Below are 15,553 nucleotides of genomic sequence, written 5' to 3'. Positions count from 1 at the left end.
ACTGGAAGATAAATTTGGCCTTCCCCAGGGGAACATGTTCAGATACCTGCAGGTAAAGGCGTTTGCTAGGCGACAGGTAGAGGGATTCCCTTTGCTGCCCTCGCAGGGGACGATGGACAGAGTGCTTTCGGGGGTGTGGGTAGGAGAGGGGAAGGTGTCTGACATCTATAAGGTAATGCAGGAGGTGGAGGAGTCGTCAGTGGAGGAGCTGAAGGCTAAATGGGAGGAGGAACTCGGGGAGCAGATAGAGGACGGGACTTGGGCGGAGGCCTTGGAGAGAGTCAACTCCTCCTCCTCATGTGCGAGGCTTAGTCTCATCCAATTTAAGGTGCTGCACCGGGCCTAGGATGAGTAGGTTCTTCAGGGGTGAGGACAGGTGCACCAGATGTTCGGGGAGTCCTGCGAACCACACCCATATGTTCTGGGCATGCCCAGCACTGGAAGAATTCTGGAAGGGGGTGGCGGGGACGGTGTCAAGGGTGGTTGGATCCAGGGTCAAACCAGGGTGGGGACTCGCGATTTTTGGGGTTGGGGTGGAGCCGGGAGTGCAGGAGGTGAAAGAGGCCGGTGTCCTGGCCTTTGCGTCCCTAGTAGCCCGTCGAAGGATTCTGTTACAATGGAAGGATGCAAGGCCCCCAAGCGTGGAGACCTGGATCAGTGACATGGCGGGATTTATAAAATTGGAAAAGGTCAAATTTGCCCTGAGAGGATCAATACAAGGGTTCTATAAACGATGGCAGCCTTTTCTGGACTTCCTGGCTCAGAGATAGGTAACTGGGTCAATAGCAGCAGCAACCCGGGGGGGTGGGGGGTGCATTATTGTAGTGTTTATTCTGTAACTTTATAGTGTGTTAATTTGCGTTGTTGTTAAAATGCTGGGTTGTTCATGGGGATGGGGCGAATGTATATGATTGTTAATATTATTGTTATTTTCGGTATTTTACTAAGGTGCGTTATTGTTGTATAAAATCAAAATTTCTCAATAAAAATTATTAAAAAAAAATAACTTATTGTCACAAGTAGGCTTCAAATGAAGTTACTGTGAAAAGCCCCTAGTCGCCACATTCCAGCACCTGTTCGGGGAGGCTGGTACGGGAATTGAACCCGCGCTGCTGGCCTGCCTTGGTCTGCTAGCCAGCAAAGGAATATCTTTCGGTGATGGTGACATGGCTGAACCCTGCTCAGTCAACTGTACGTATGGACACAAGCAACTCCAAAGTGCCGTTTCCAACAAAATAGGAGTTCTCCCCAGTCAATATTTATCTGGTCAATATTTATCCTTGACATCAACAATAATGGTTGTATGATGATTATTACCGTCACTGTTTGTGGGAGCTTGCTGTGCATAAATTGGTTGCCTAGTTTCCTTTTTGGACATTTTATTGGAGACATTTTCAGATATATACATAACAAAGAAGAAAAAACACAAAAACAAACCACGGCAACAGCAAACAGTTGAAACATCCGTACACACATCCCCTCAACCACTGCCATCCCGGCGCCAGCCCCCCTCTTCTAAAATTTTTAACCAAGCCTCAACTGAAAAAAGAAACCACCCCCCGCTGCTGACGACTCAAAGTCGATGAACAGCTTGCACCTCGATGTGTGAACCCTTCCTCTGCTTCCCCCCCCCCCCCCCCAATGTCGAACTTGATCTTCTCTAAGTGCAGGAACTCTGCCAAATCACTCACCCACACTCAGAGTGCCGCCAGCCCAATAAAACCCGTCTCCAACTGCCTTGTTCCCTTCATCACAACAGTGACCACCCTTCCAAAAGTGCTTGACTAGTTGCAAAGTGCTTTAGGATGTCCTGAGGTACAAGGTACCATGAAAATGCAAGTTCTTCTGTCTTTGCCAAGGTGGAGTATGCTCAAAATGGTTTGTCTCAGTCGTCATGTGGTGAAAATCCCAAAATCAATTAAAGACAGACACATTTGTTGGTGGTACAGAACTTGAATATCACTGAAAAGAGGGACACGTTCCCGAAGCTTTTGCACCTGCACTCATCAGGACAAACCCAAGAATGACAAATTTCAAATGATCACAAACAGCATATACAATAGTGGAAATGGGTATTAATCAGTTGGAAAGTCAACTTTCACTGGCTGAGGCGTTGCCATGGAGAAAGCAACGGGGAGTTAGACTTCTCAAGCTCCCTGAACTAAACGTTTACTGTTAGATTGGATTCCACAATTGGACTGCACTTGTTGAATAATCCCGAGTGTGCTAATGGTTACACTAACAACCAATTTAAGATAACCAGTCCCAACAAGTAATGCAGCTCATTTATGCTTGCTAGAAGTGCCATACATGCACCATTCTCTGCAAACAAAAGGAATATGCTCAAGCCTCGTGTATTTTTTGAATTACCCAGGAGCCTGGGGAGACAAAATGTCCCTGTTGCTGTCCCCATTGCTACGTCTCAATCAGTATCGACTTGTAAACGGATCAGCACCCCTTTTTCTCGGAAGTACAAATTTTGTTTGAAATTTGGCATTCTTGCATGTGTCCTTATTAGTGCAAGAGGCGAAGCGTCGGTACCATGTCTTCCCTTTCAACAAAGGCTTATAGTGTGTTAGTGTTTATTAACAGGGGGCTTGAGTTTAAGAGCCACGGGGTTATGCTGCAACTATACATGACCTTGGTGAGACCACATTTGGAGTATCGTGTGCAGTTCTGGTCACCTTATTATAGGAAGGATGTGGAAGCATTGGAAAGGGCGCAAAGGAGATTTACCAGGATGCTGCCTGGTTTGCAGGATAGGTCTTATGAGGAAAGGTTGAGGGAGTGAGGGCTTTTCTCTTTGGAGCGGAGGATGAGAGGTAACTTAATAGAGGTTTATAAGATGATGAGGAGGATAGCTAGAGTGGACGTTCAGAGACTATTTCCTCGGGTGGATGTAGCTGTTACAAAGGGGCATAACTGTAAGATTCAGGGTGGGAGATATAGGAGGGATGTCAGAGGTAGGTTCTTTACTCAGAGAGTGGTTAGGGTGTGGAATGGACTGCCTGCTGTGATAGTGGAGTCGGACACTTTAGGAACTTTCAAGCGGTTATTTGATAGGCACATGGAGCACACCGGAATGACAGGGAGTGGGATAGCTTGATCTTGGTTTCGGACAATGCTCGGCACATCGAGGGCCGAAGGGCCTGTTCTGTGCTGTACTGTTTTATGTTCTATGTTAACATTCAAGATCAATTTCGATTGCTGTTTGGCTGAGGCTAGTAAAATTTGCCCTCCCATGTCATTGCGAAACAATCAACTTTCTTTCTCTCGGTGTACTTGTGGACATCATGAAATATTACAGAAGGCGGCTAAATAGAATTTTTTAAAAATAGAAGTTTGATAATACAGGATCACTGGAGCACATTAAAGATCTGACATTCAAACAAAGTAAAATTCAAAACCTTTACACCTGAATTTGCAGCAGTGATGTCATGTACAGTTCCAGTGAAACAAATAAAATTCAGATTTTATACCTAGAGGCCTCCCATTGGGATTCCAAAATCAACTTGCTGCTGTGTGGGAGAATGAGCCCTGTTCATATTTCACTGTTCCAGATAAGTATTGAGAACACCATTCTGACACAACAGGGCACACAGCACTGCCTTTCTGGCTCTGATTCCATGCTTCTCTTGTACTTCAGAGACCTATACTGGGAGGAGTCCCATCCTCTTAGGCAGACTGCAATCCGAGGCATGCTACATTTTGCTTTTCATGTCCGTGCAGGTGAGTGAGGGGTTTTCATGCTGGGGAATGAACAATTTCCATTTCAGGCATCCAATGTCCCAAATACTGCCAGGGCAGGTACCGCACATGTTGAATACAGAGTAAAGCTCCCTCTACATTGTCCAAAGCTCCTCGGGGAGGTACAGCACACGTTAGGTACAGAGTACAGTTTCCTCTATTCTGCTCCAAACATAAATTCAGTGCCAAACAAAAAGCAGCAACTTGGTGCTAAGACCTGTAGAAACTAGAAATTTGCGTTAGTTCAAACAGGTGAGATTATTTTACACACTAACTTTACTCGTGATTGCCTCTATACCCATTCCAACTTGGTTAAAAAAATACACAGAAACAGTGGCAAGCACATCATGTATTTGAGTTTCTAGTGGTAAAGACTTCACGTAAAACATATTTTGGACATTCCTCGTACCTTCGCGGAAGTATGTTTGTTTTTGGTGATCTATAAATAAAGGGAGAACATCTTTGACATTTGCGTGAATCATTATTTTGGGGGAATGAAGTTCTGATTAGCTACCGTGATAAAGATACAATTTATACACATCAGATCTTACAGTACGTCACATAGAAAATTGATAGAATTGATATTTACACTATATAGGGAATGATATGGCAGCAAAAGGGTTCTCTGATTTGATCAATCAACAAGGTTTACGGATCACAGGAGAACATTGATGGAATGAGTAGTTCTGGGTCTCATGCAACCTCCCGGATGTGTCTTTGCACAAGTTTCCATTTGATTCTTAGTTGCATGTGGTTAAAGTTTCCTGTACAAAAAGGAGGTGGGATGTGGAAGACAAAGAGAGAGCAAGAAAGAGCTAGAGAACGAGTAAGAAAAAGGTGAGGGAGGAAAGGAGCGAGTGTAATAGAGCGCCAAAGGGAGAAGGGTGCGAGCGACAAAGGGAGGAGAGAGAAAGGGAAAGAGAGACACGCAGAAGAGAAAAGGGAGATAGAGGGAAAATAGGAGTCTCTTCCGAATGCTATCTATAATTGAAAATATCTTTACGCTTGCGGACCTCCTCCAGGACCCTGGATCTGAAGGAAGTCGAGTCTTCGTCATGTTTCCGCTCGATCTCAAGGGCGTTGTGCAAATCGCTGGAGTGAGTTCTCAAAAACGGATTGTACTCTTTCTCTTCCCCAATTGTCGACGGGCACTACAACAAGACAAAGAAATAAATGGTTTCTCATTCCTTTTCACGGTCCAGTTGAGAAAAACACACACACACACGAGAACCAAAGACAGAATTTGTCCAAAGAGCAATGTCCTCTCTTGTCGAGTGTCCCCACAACCCTGTCTCACGCATTGTGACATGACGTCATACTGGAGGGTGACCATGAAACAACAAGAGACTGCATTTCCAGCAATAGAAGAGGGCATGGCCGGGTGCGGGGCAGTGAAGACTGAAACTGAGAGTGATATCAGGACAGGTGACCAAAAACCTGGTCAAAAAGGTGAATTTTAAGAAGCATCTTAAAAGGAGAGAGAGGTAGTGTCAGAGGGGTTTAGGGAGGCAATTCCAGAGCTAAAGCCATGGTCGCCAAAGGTGGAGCAACTTAAAATCAGGGACATGCAAGAGGCCAGATTTAGAGGAGCACATAAAATCTCGAATGGGCGAAAGACATAGAGATTTACAGCATGAAAACAGGCCCTTCGGCCCAGCTTGTCCATGCCACCAGTTTTTATTGCGAAGCTAGTCCCAATTGCCCACATTTGGTCCATATCCCTCTATACCCAGCTTTCCCATATAACTGTCTAAATACCTTTTAAAAGACAAAATTGTACCCACCTCTACCACTGCCTCTGGCAGTTCATTCCGGACACTCACCACCGTGTGAAAAAAGTGCCCCTCTGGACACTTTTGTAGGTCTCCCCTCTCACCTTAAACCTGTGCCCTTTAGTTTTAGACTCCTCTACCTTTTGGAAAAGATGTTGACTATCTACCTTATCGATGCTCCTCGTTATTTTATAGACCTCTACAAGTTCACCCCTTTGTCTCCCAAGCTCCAGGGAAAAAAGTCCCATTCTCTCCTTATAACTCATACAACATATAGTGGAGAAGGAGGCCATTCTGCCTATCGAGTCTGCACCGACACACTTAAGCCTTCACTTCCACCCTATCCCCGTAACCCAATAACCTCCACTAACCTTTTTGGACACAAAGGGCAATTTAGCATGGCCAATCCACCTAATCTGCACATCTTTAGACTGTGGGAGGAAACCCACACAGACACGGGGAGAACGTGCAGACTCCACACAGACAGTGACCCAGCGGGGAATCAAACCTGGTACCCTGGCGCTGTGAAGCCACAGTGCTAGCCACTTGTGCTACCCTAACCAATCAAGTCCCGGTAGCATCCTAGTAAATCTTTTCTGCACACTTTCTAGTTTAATAAGGGTGCGGGAAGTTAGAGAGATGGGAAAGTCAGTCAGCAGCTAGAACAGGAAAGGTAGCTTTAATGCTTCTGGTGTAGACCTGGACTTTCCCTGTGTAGCCTTAGGACATGAGTCAGCTTTTGGAATGCTGCCCTCAATCAGAAGCCGCAGAGGTCAGGGAGTGTGAAGCAGGGATCAGTCTGCAAATTCTGACTTCACATTCCAGTGGAATTACATGAACCATGTGGGTACGGGTAGTAATCACCATCCTTTTAGCCCCACCTCTCCCTCCACTCCACTCCACCCCCCCCCCCCCCCCCCCCCCCCCAACGTTCCCTCCCAGCCCCAGTTCCAAATTTGTTAGCCCAGCAAGTGGTTGAAGGGACTTGCAGAGGTGCACTTAAGGGGAAACTGGATAAACACACGAGGGCGAGAGAGAGGAATAGAAGGTTCAGCTGGGATGAGGCTCGAATGTAAGATAAACATTGACACAGAGCAGCTGTTCTGGGTACGTCCACAGTGCAGAAACAGACCAATGTAAAAGGGGTTGCTTCACTCACCGTACAATGTTTATCATGCCTCTGGTGCAGTACCCAGTCGAGTTTGTTAAAGATAGCATGATTGCTCGGTTCAACGGAAGCAGCAAACATCAGGTTATCTTGTGCATATTCATGACCTGCCGGTGTGTGGACAAACAATTGGCAATCACACAAGGGATATCAACCAACCTCCCGGACAAACTACGTCATTTAAACTCAGTCGCACTATTTAACATTACAGATTCACACTGACTTGCTCTGGATTTCACTGCAAAGGGCAGACAGCAATTATCACACTGATGGATAAATCCTATACTTGAATATTGAGAACCATCACTGTCCACGATATTTCTGCTAATAAATGACAAAAGACAGCAAGTGCTCCGACATGAGAACAAATAGGACATGACCGGAAAATTCTTTCTGTCATATTCAAAAATAGTTGAAGTCAGTTTAGTACTAATTTCCACCATGGAGAGGATCTTTACTCCATATCTAATTCCATGCTCAACCTATCCTGGGAGTGCTTGATGGGGACAGTGTGGAGGTAGCTTTACTCTGTATCCAACGCCATGCTGTACCTGTCCTGGGAATGTTTGATGGAGACAGTGTAGAGGGAGCTTTACTCTGTATCTAACCCCGTGCTGTACCTGTCCTGGGAGTGTTTGATGGGGACAGTGTGGAGGGAGCTTTACTCTGTATCTAACCCCGTGCTGTACCTGTCCTGGGAGTGTTTGATGGGGACAGTGTAGAGGGAGCTTTACTCTGTATCTAACCCCGTGCTGTACCTGTCCTGGGAGTGTTTGATGGGGACAGTGTAGAGGGAGCTTTACTCTGTATCTAACCCCGTGCTGTACCTGTCCTGGGAGTGTTTGATGGGGACAGTGTAGAGGGAGCTTTACTCTGTATCTAACCCCGTGCTGTACCTGTCCTGGGAGTGTTTGATGGGGACAGTGTAGAGGGAGCTTTACTCTGTATCTAACCCCGTGCCGTACTGTCCTGGGAGTGTTTGATGGGGACAGTGTAGAGGGAGCTTTACTCTGTATCTAACGCCATGCTGTACCTGTCCCGGGAGTGCTTGATGGAGACAGTGGAGAGGAAGTTTGCTCTGTATCTAACTGGTTGGGTTGGGTATCTAAGGGGCTGGTTTAGCTCACCAGGCTAAATCGCTGGCTTTTAAAGCAGACCAAGCAGGCCAGCAGCACGGTTCGATTCCCGGACAGGCGCCGGAATGTGGCGACTAGGGGCTTTTCACAGTAACTTAATTGAAGCCTACTTGTGACAATAAGCGATTTTCATTCATTTCATTTTCATAACTCTGAAAATCATGGGTTGGAGGTCAATAGATTAGAGGAGAAAGAAAAAAAACTTTCTTCTTAAATGCAGCATTAAAAAGTGTCCAAAGTTCTGCTTAGTAATCCTCCAATTTGAACACAAAACTCACTCCTTTCCTGTGCTGGCTGAGCGGAAACAATTTAGGTACAGAACAGTGCAGCAGGTACTAATGACAGACGTGCAAGCAGAGGCAGGGCGCAGGGGTACCTGCCATAGAATCTGATGCAGAGTGCATCAGACGGAGTACATCGGGGACAATTCGGTCTTCACACCAGCTATCTTGTAGCATTGATAAGAATGATAAATGCCAGTACCTTCTACCCCCCTCGCATTGTAGACCGATGGGCTGAATGGTTTCCTGATATTCTACTGTCCACTTTAAAAGCCAGACTTTTTTACGAGGGGAGGGGTGGTGGGGGGAAGTAAAGTTAGAGGGAGAGTGGTAGTAAAAAAGAACCTGGGTTCACAAAGTCCAAATTAATCCAATAACCGGCGGCGCGGTAGCACAGTGGTTAGCACTGTTGCTCCACAGCTCCAGGTTCGATTCCCCGCTGGGTCACTGCCTGTGCCGATTCTGCACGTTCTCCCCGTGTCTGCGTGGGTTTCCTCCGGGTGCTCAGGTTTCCTCCCAAAGTCCAAAGATGTGCAGGTTAGGAGGATTGGCCATGATAAATTGCCCCGTAAGTGTTCAAAAAGGTTAGGTGGGATTACTGGGATGAGGTGGTGTGGGCCAACCTTACCCCCAACAGCAACACTGTCCTCAAATGAAAACTGGGAACACAGAGCAATTCTATTGGAGCCAGTACTTTCAGTTCCATTTACCTGGCCATAGCAGCGTCTCGTCCCCGAGTGAGGCCACAATATCCAGCGAGGATAGCATCAACGAGGAGCTCCCCTCAAAAATCCGACCTACATTTACAGAAAGCACACAACAGCAAGTGAACTTCACAAGAAGACAGTAGGAGAGATGAAGATGCCACATGCACAGGACCTTGGTCAACCCTCATTGGAAAACAGCGTCCAACTGTGATTTGATGAAGGCTAGGAAATAAGATTTTGTCTGAAAGGGCACCCATTTAATTTGCACAATGCTGAACTGCGTGGATTGCCCGGGGAGCATAAAGAAGAATTTTCTAAATTTTCATCTCCCTGCTCCCCTCTATCGGCCTGGATTTCCACCTCTTCCAGTATCTGTACATTAACTGAGTTTGCAATTGGATGCAGGTGGTGAGCATTAACTGGGGATTCACTTGACTTACTTGACATATAGCAGCTGCGATTAGGTTTGGAGCCGCATGTTTGTAATGTGCCTCTCTGTAAATTGCCTGTCTATGGGGAACAGAAACACCCAGGAAATCACTTGGTATTGGATGGGGGTGGAGAGTGTATATATTGTGATGCGCAAGATATTATGATTATGTGGGACAGGTTGGGTGGAGTACGGGATATTTTTCTGTCAGTCATTGTTGGTGCACAATAGCCCAGGTTTTGCTGCCAAAAGAATGTGTTTAATGGTGCTGACCTGTTATTAATCTGTTAATTGTCCCGCAATTTTTTATAAATTCTATTTTTCATGGTAAGCGAGTATTGCTGACAAGGCCAGCACTGGTTGGCCATCTCAGATTGCATTGAACTGGACATTTCAGAGGGTAGTTTAGAGTCAACCACATCCCTGTGGGCCTGGAGTCACATGTAGGCCAGACCGAGTAAGGACGGCAGATTTCCTTCCCTGTCGGGCACCAGTAAACCAGATGGGTTTTTAAAATAACCAATTATAGATGCAGTGGTCTCATTCACGGAGGGTAGCTTTAATGAAAATGAAATGAAATGAAAATCGCTTATTGTCACGAGTAGGCTTCAATGAAGTTACTGTGAAAAGCCCCTAGTCGCCACATTCCGGCACCTGTCCGGGGAGGCTGGTACAGGAATCGAACCGTGCTGCTGACCTGCTTGGTCTGCTTTAAAAGCCAGCGATTTAGCCCAGTGAGCTAAACCAGCCCCAGCTTTATATTCCAGATTTATAAATTGAATTTAAATTCCGCCAGCTGTCTTGGTGAGATTTAAGCCTGGGCCTTTTGATTACGAGTCCAGCGACATTAGAGCCACCAGCACTCTACCTACCCTTCCCCCCCCCCCCCCCCCCATACTTGCAACGAGGGAGAGACACCCTGCCAGTTGAGAACTGCCACAAGTTACTGGGTGATTTGCCCCACTCTGCTGTTAGCTTGGCAAAACGGACAGCTCGCCCTTGATTGCCACAGGAGTTCGAGGAAGCTGCTGCATTTGTGCATCAATTAAACCCATCAGACTGGAACCTGGTAATGGAGAGATTTTGGTTCCTGCAATGCCACTAAAACCTCTCCAAGAGAACTGAAACGGATCTGTCTCAGTCCTACAAGCTACTGTTCAGAGGACTATTCAAATTTGACAATAAAACTCATGCTTCAGCAAATGGCCACATTTACAATGCAACGCTCAGCCACCTCACGGTGATTTGCAACAGACTGCTGTGTTCACCCAAGCTTACTAATTCTTTCAGGGTCAAACCTTTGCCCATTATTCACCTAGAAGGATTGCAGACAAACTTCCCCATAAATTGCCGTGGGGTTTGCCGCCCACCTCTCCCAGGAGATTCGATGACACTCAGTGGGTAGCAGCCGTCTTGGTAATGCAATAATAAATGGATTGAATTGGATGTTGTTTAATGTCACGTGTGCCAAGGTACAGTGAAAAGTATTTTTCTGCGAGCAGCTCAACAGTACATGAAAAAAAAGGAAATAAAAGAAAATGGGGCAGGCTAGATGGATCAGTTGGTCTTTTGGTTGCCCGACATTTCTTGTTCTCCCCACCACAACTGTGGTCTGTCCTGGGACTTGCTTCCTGGATTCTTATAGGGCAGCACAGTAGTTAGCACAATTGCTTCACAACTCCAGGGCCCCAGGTTAGTTTTCCAGCTTGGGTCACTGTCTGTGCGGAGTCTGCACCCTCTCCCCGTGTGTGCGTGGGTTTCCTCCGGGTGCTCTGGTTTTCTCCCACAGTTCAAAGATGTGCAGGTTAGGTGGATTGGCCGTGATAAATTGCCCCGAGTGTCCAAAATTGCCCTTAGTGCTGGGTGGGGTTACTGGGTTATGTTGATAGGGTGGGGGAGTGGGCTTGGGTAGTGTACTCTTTCCAAGAGCCGGTGCAGACTCGATGGGCCGAATGGCCTTCTGTACTGTAAATTCCATGATTCTTATGCTCCCTGTACTGACCTCTACCATTCTGCCCTAAACCCCACTACCATCACCACATCGAATTGGGTCTCGTTTCAGTGAGAGTTCAGATGAATGTGCTATTCGACATGTGCGTGCACGAATGTGGATTCTGGTCAAATTCCCAAATCACCCTCCCTCGCACCCGTCTCCAACCCCCACCCCACTCAACTGCCAGCCCGTAAGGGCGTCAGCAACTCGGCCAAGTCCGGAGATGGAAGCTGGGGCTCCCTGCAGCAACTCACCATCAGATAGTGCCTGCGATCACTGACAGGCTTGCAAAGGATGAAACCAGAATTGCAACGATATAACGGAATAGGAGCGGGGGTGATTTGATAGAGGTCTTAAAATTAAGAAGAGGTTTTATACATTGGAGCTAAGGGTATTTCCACTAGCAGGATCATCCAAAACTTAAGGATAATCGCTAAAATGATTCAGTCAGTAACTCGGGAGGGATTTCTTGACTCCGAGTGTGGAATTCGCTACCACAGGGACTGGCTGAGGTGATCAATATCTATACATTTAAGGGGAAGCTGGATAAACACGAGGGAGAAAGGAGTAGAGGAACAGGGTAATGTGATGGGGTGAAGACGGGTGGATGGAGCACTTTTACTGGCAGGATTTCCCGCCGGTGGGCTGTTCAGGTTCTGCTGATTTCCTGCCAGTGGGAACTTCCGGTTCTGCCGATTTCCCACCGGTGGGATGTTCCGGTTCTCCGAAGGCAGCAGGTTCCCCGGCGGCGGTGGGACAGATGCTACAGACATTGGCAGAACCGGAAGATTTCGGCGGTACCGGAAGACCCTGCCGGCAGCCAATGGCAAGGCAGCTCTGCCGCGGGAAGAGGCAGCCGTAAACCTGCCCAGTCTCATTCATTTCAAACGTTGGCAGCTCGAACGCCGCGGCACCTCACGGAACTCTTGTACTTACCACAGCCGGAGAGGAAGATCAGGTCTCCGGAGAAGAGGCAAGCGGGACTGTCGGGAGGGTTTCCCGTCAGGACGTAGATCACGTGACCCACCGTGTGGCCCGGGGTCAGGAAGGCCTGAAACTGCAGGTTTCCAACTTTGATTGTCTCTTTATCCAGAATGGGGCTGAAGGCAGGAGGAAAAGCATCAGGTGTTAATCTCAAGCTGCAGTATAACACCATCACCCCATTCCAAAAATGGGTGGATTAACCATGCTAAATTGCCCTTAGTGTCCAAAAGGGTTGGGTTGGGTGGGGTTACTGGGATAGGGTGGAGGTGTGGGTTTGAGTAGGGTGCTCTTTCCAAGGGCCAATGCAGACTCGATGGGCAGAATGGCCTCCTTCTGCTCTGTAAATTCTATGATTCTATCCCTTGCACTGATCCACTGTTACTATTTCCTCTGATGGGGCGGGCAGGTGTAAAACATGGGTGGATAATCTTAAATTCAGAACCAGGCCATTCAAGGGTGATGTTAGGACTGCGCCACGAAGCGTAGCAGAAACCAAATGGGAGGACAGATTCAAAGAGATCGTTTAAAAAAAAATAATTTACAAGATGTGTGTGTTGCTGGCCAGACCAGCATTAATTGCCCATTCTGAATGGTCTTGAGATGATGATAGTGTGCTGTCTTCTTGAACCGCTGCAGCCCGTGTGGTGTTCAGTGACAGTGAAGGAACGGCGGCGATATATTTCCAAGTTAGGGCGGTGAGTGACTTGGGAGGGGAGCCTCCAGGTGGCGGTTGCACCATGTGTCTGCTGCCCTTGTCCTTCTAGATGGTGGCAATCATGGGTTGGGAAGGTGCAGCTGAACATGGGGAGTTCCTGCTATGCACACACGGCTGTTACTGTGCATTGGTGGTGGAGAGAGTGAATGTTTGTGAACGAGGAACCAATCAAACGGGCAGCTTTGTCCTGGATGGGGGTCAAGCTTCTTCAGCGTTGGAGCTGTACTTACCCAGACAAGGGGACAAGTATTATGTCACACTGCCGACTTGTGTCAGGCATGGCTTTGGGGTGTCAGCATGTGAGTTACGCACCGCAGGATTCCCAGCTTTGGACTTGCTCTTGTAGCCACAGTATCTATGTGGCTAATCCAGTTCAGTTTCTGGTCCACGGTAACCCAATGATAGTAGGGGATTCAGCGATGGTAATGCCATTGAATGTCAAGGGGCCGATGGATGGATTCTCTCTTGTAGGAGGTGCTTGGGACTTGAATGGCACAAAAGTTACTCATCACCTGAAGCCTGGACATTGTCCAGGTATTGCTGCATTTTGACATGGATTGCTCTCCTGCTGTCCCTACATTCATGAGACATCATTGACTCTTATGGGTTATTCTGTCTCTAACCCCGTGCTGTACCTGTCCTGGGAGTGTTTGATGGGAGACATTGAAGAGGGAGCTTTACTCAGTATCTAACCCCGTGCTGTAACTGTCCTGGGAGTGTTTGATGGGGACATTGAAGAGGGAGCTTTACTCTGTATCTAACCCCGTGCTGTACCTGTCCTGGGAGTGTTTGATAGGGACAGTGTAGAGCAGGGGTGGGCAAACTTTTCCGTGCAAGGGCTGCATTCAGAAATTCACAATTCACAAAGGGCCGCATAGTATATTAAGTAAAATAATTACTTCACCCGGTTATGATTGTGGGCGCCTCATATAGAACATAGAACAGTACAGCACAGAACAGGCCCTTCGGCCCTCGACGTTGTGCCAAGCAATGATCACCCTACTCAAGTCAACGTATCCACCCTATACCAGTAAGTAACCCAACAGCCCCCCCACCCATTAACCTTTAAAAAAAAATAAAAAAATAAAAAAAATAAAAATTTTTTTAAAAAATTTTTATTTTTTTTTAAATGACTTGGTGGGCCGCAGAAATACCTTTGGCGGGCCGCATGCGGCCCGCGGGCCGTAGTTTGCCCACCCCTGGTGTAGAGGGAGCTTTACTCTGTATCTAACCCCATGCTGTACCTGTCCTGGGAGTGTTTGATGGGGACAGTGAAGAGGGAGCTTTACTCTGTATCTAACCCCATGCTGTACCTGTCCTGGGAGTGTTTGATGGGGACAGTGTAGAGGGAGCTTTACTCTGTATCTAACCCCGTGCTGTACCTGTCCTGGGAGTGATTGATGGGGACAGTGTCGAGAGAGCTTTACTCTGTATCTAACCCCGTGCTGTCCCTGGGAAAGTGGAGCTGAGACCACAAAAGATCAGCCATGATCTCATTGAATGGCAGAGCAGGCTCAAAGGGCCAGATGACCTACTCCTGGTTCTTTTATTCTTATGTCCTGGGAGTATTTGATGGGGACAGTGTAGAGGGAGCTTAACTCTATCTAACCCACTGCTGTACCTGGCCTGGGAGTGTTTAGGGGACTGTTCCACTCTATTCCCTGGGCTGAGCAAAGGTTCAGAGCAAAAACTAATTTGACAGGAGAGTATTTAAAGTTATAACTGAGTGGTTCAGGAATGATGTCAGGTCGTGCTTCCTGACATAAAGGGCAGTGGGAATCTGGAAATCCGAGGATTCAGGTATGTGGGGATAGTACGACACGGTGAAGTTGAGGTGAAAAATCAGCCTTATTTTGCTGACAGTAAGACGTCTTACAACACCAGGTTAAAGTCCAACAGGTTTGTTTCAAACACAAGCTTTCGGAGCACTGCTCCTTCCTCAGGTGAATGCAGAGGTATGTTCCAGAAACATTTATATAGACAAAGTCAGAGATGCCAGACAATGCTTGGAATGCGAGCATTTGTAGGTAATCAAATCATTACAGATGCAGAGATAGGGGTAATCCCAGGTTAAAGAGGTGTGAATTGTCACAAGCCAGGAAGCCAGAATTGTCTCAAGGAAGGAGCTGTGCTCCGAAAGCCCGTGTTTGAAACAAACCTGTTGGACTTTAACCTGGTGTTGTAAGACTTCTTACTGTGTTCACCCCAGTCCAACGCCAGCATCTCCACATCATTATTTTGCTGAGTGGACGAACCGGCTTGTCGGGCCAAATGACCTAGTCCAGCTTCTACTTCTTAGCTTTTGAAAGAACTCTCACCAAAAGACCGCAGAGAATTAATTGAAAATTCCAAGGCCACATTTCGGCACCTGTTCAGGTACACCGAGGGAGAATTCAGAATGTTCGATTCACCTAACAGCACGTCTTTCAGGACTTGTGGGAGGAAACCGGAGCACCCGGAGGAAACCTATGCAGACACGGGGAAAACGTGCAGACCCCACATAGACAGTGACCCAAGCTGGGATTCGAACACGGGTCCCTGGCGCTCTTGAAGCAACTGTGCTAACCACTGTGCTACCGGGTCGCTCTGGTCCAGATCTGAAACAGGCCACAGCCACAAG

At 47.3% G+C, this 15,553-nt stretch overlaps 1 protein-coding gene across 2 annotated transcripts in view; it reads right to left on the bottom strand.

Moving 5' to 3' along the window:
• Positions 1 to 3,311: 3,311 nt before the first annotated feature.
• pnkd (PNKD metallo-beta-lactamase domain containing) overlaps positions 3,312 to 15,553 on the bottom strand; it is a 35,079-nt gene continuing 22,837 nt past the window's right edge. Inside the window, exons 6-10 of one of the 2 annotated variants that reach the window (XM_038790153.1) lie at positions 12,171 to 12,334; positions 8,815 to 8,901; positions 6,679 to 6,794; positions 4,761 to 4,898; positions 3,312 to 4,186 (exon numbers count right to left, since the gene is read on the bottom strand). In XM_038790153.1, coding sequence (XP_038646081.1) covers positions 4,124 to 4,186; positions 4,761 to 4,898; positions 6,679 to 6,794; positions 8,815 to 8,901; positions 12,171 to 12,334 — 568 coding nt within the window. In that variant the 3' untranslated portion in view covers positions 3,312 to 4,123. Of the gene's footprint in view, positions 4,899 to 6,678; positions 6,795 to 8,814; positions 8,902 to 12,170; positions 12,335 to 15,553 lie in introns of both variants that reach the window. The other variant, XM_038790154.1, reaches the window with a different exon arrangement.

The sequence above is a fragment of the Scyliorhinus canicula genome, chromosome 2 (assembly GCF_902713615.1).
Source record: "Scyliorhinus canicula chromosome 2, sScyCan1.1, whole genome shotgun sequence".
NCBI classification, from domain to species: domain Eukaryota; kingdom Metazoa; phylum Chordata; class Chondrichthyes; order Carcharhiniformes; family Scyliorhinidae; genus Scyliorhinus; species Scyliorhinus canicula.
Note: the sequence above shows the minus strand (reverse complement) of the source record. Positions and strands in the feature narration are given on the sequence as shown.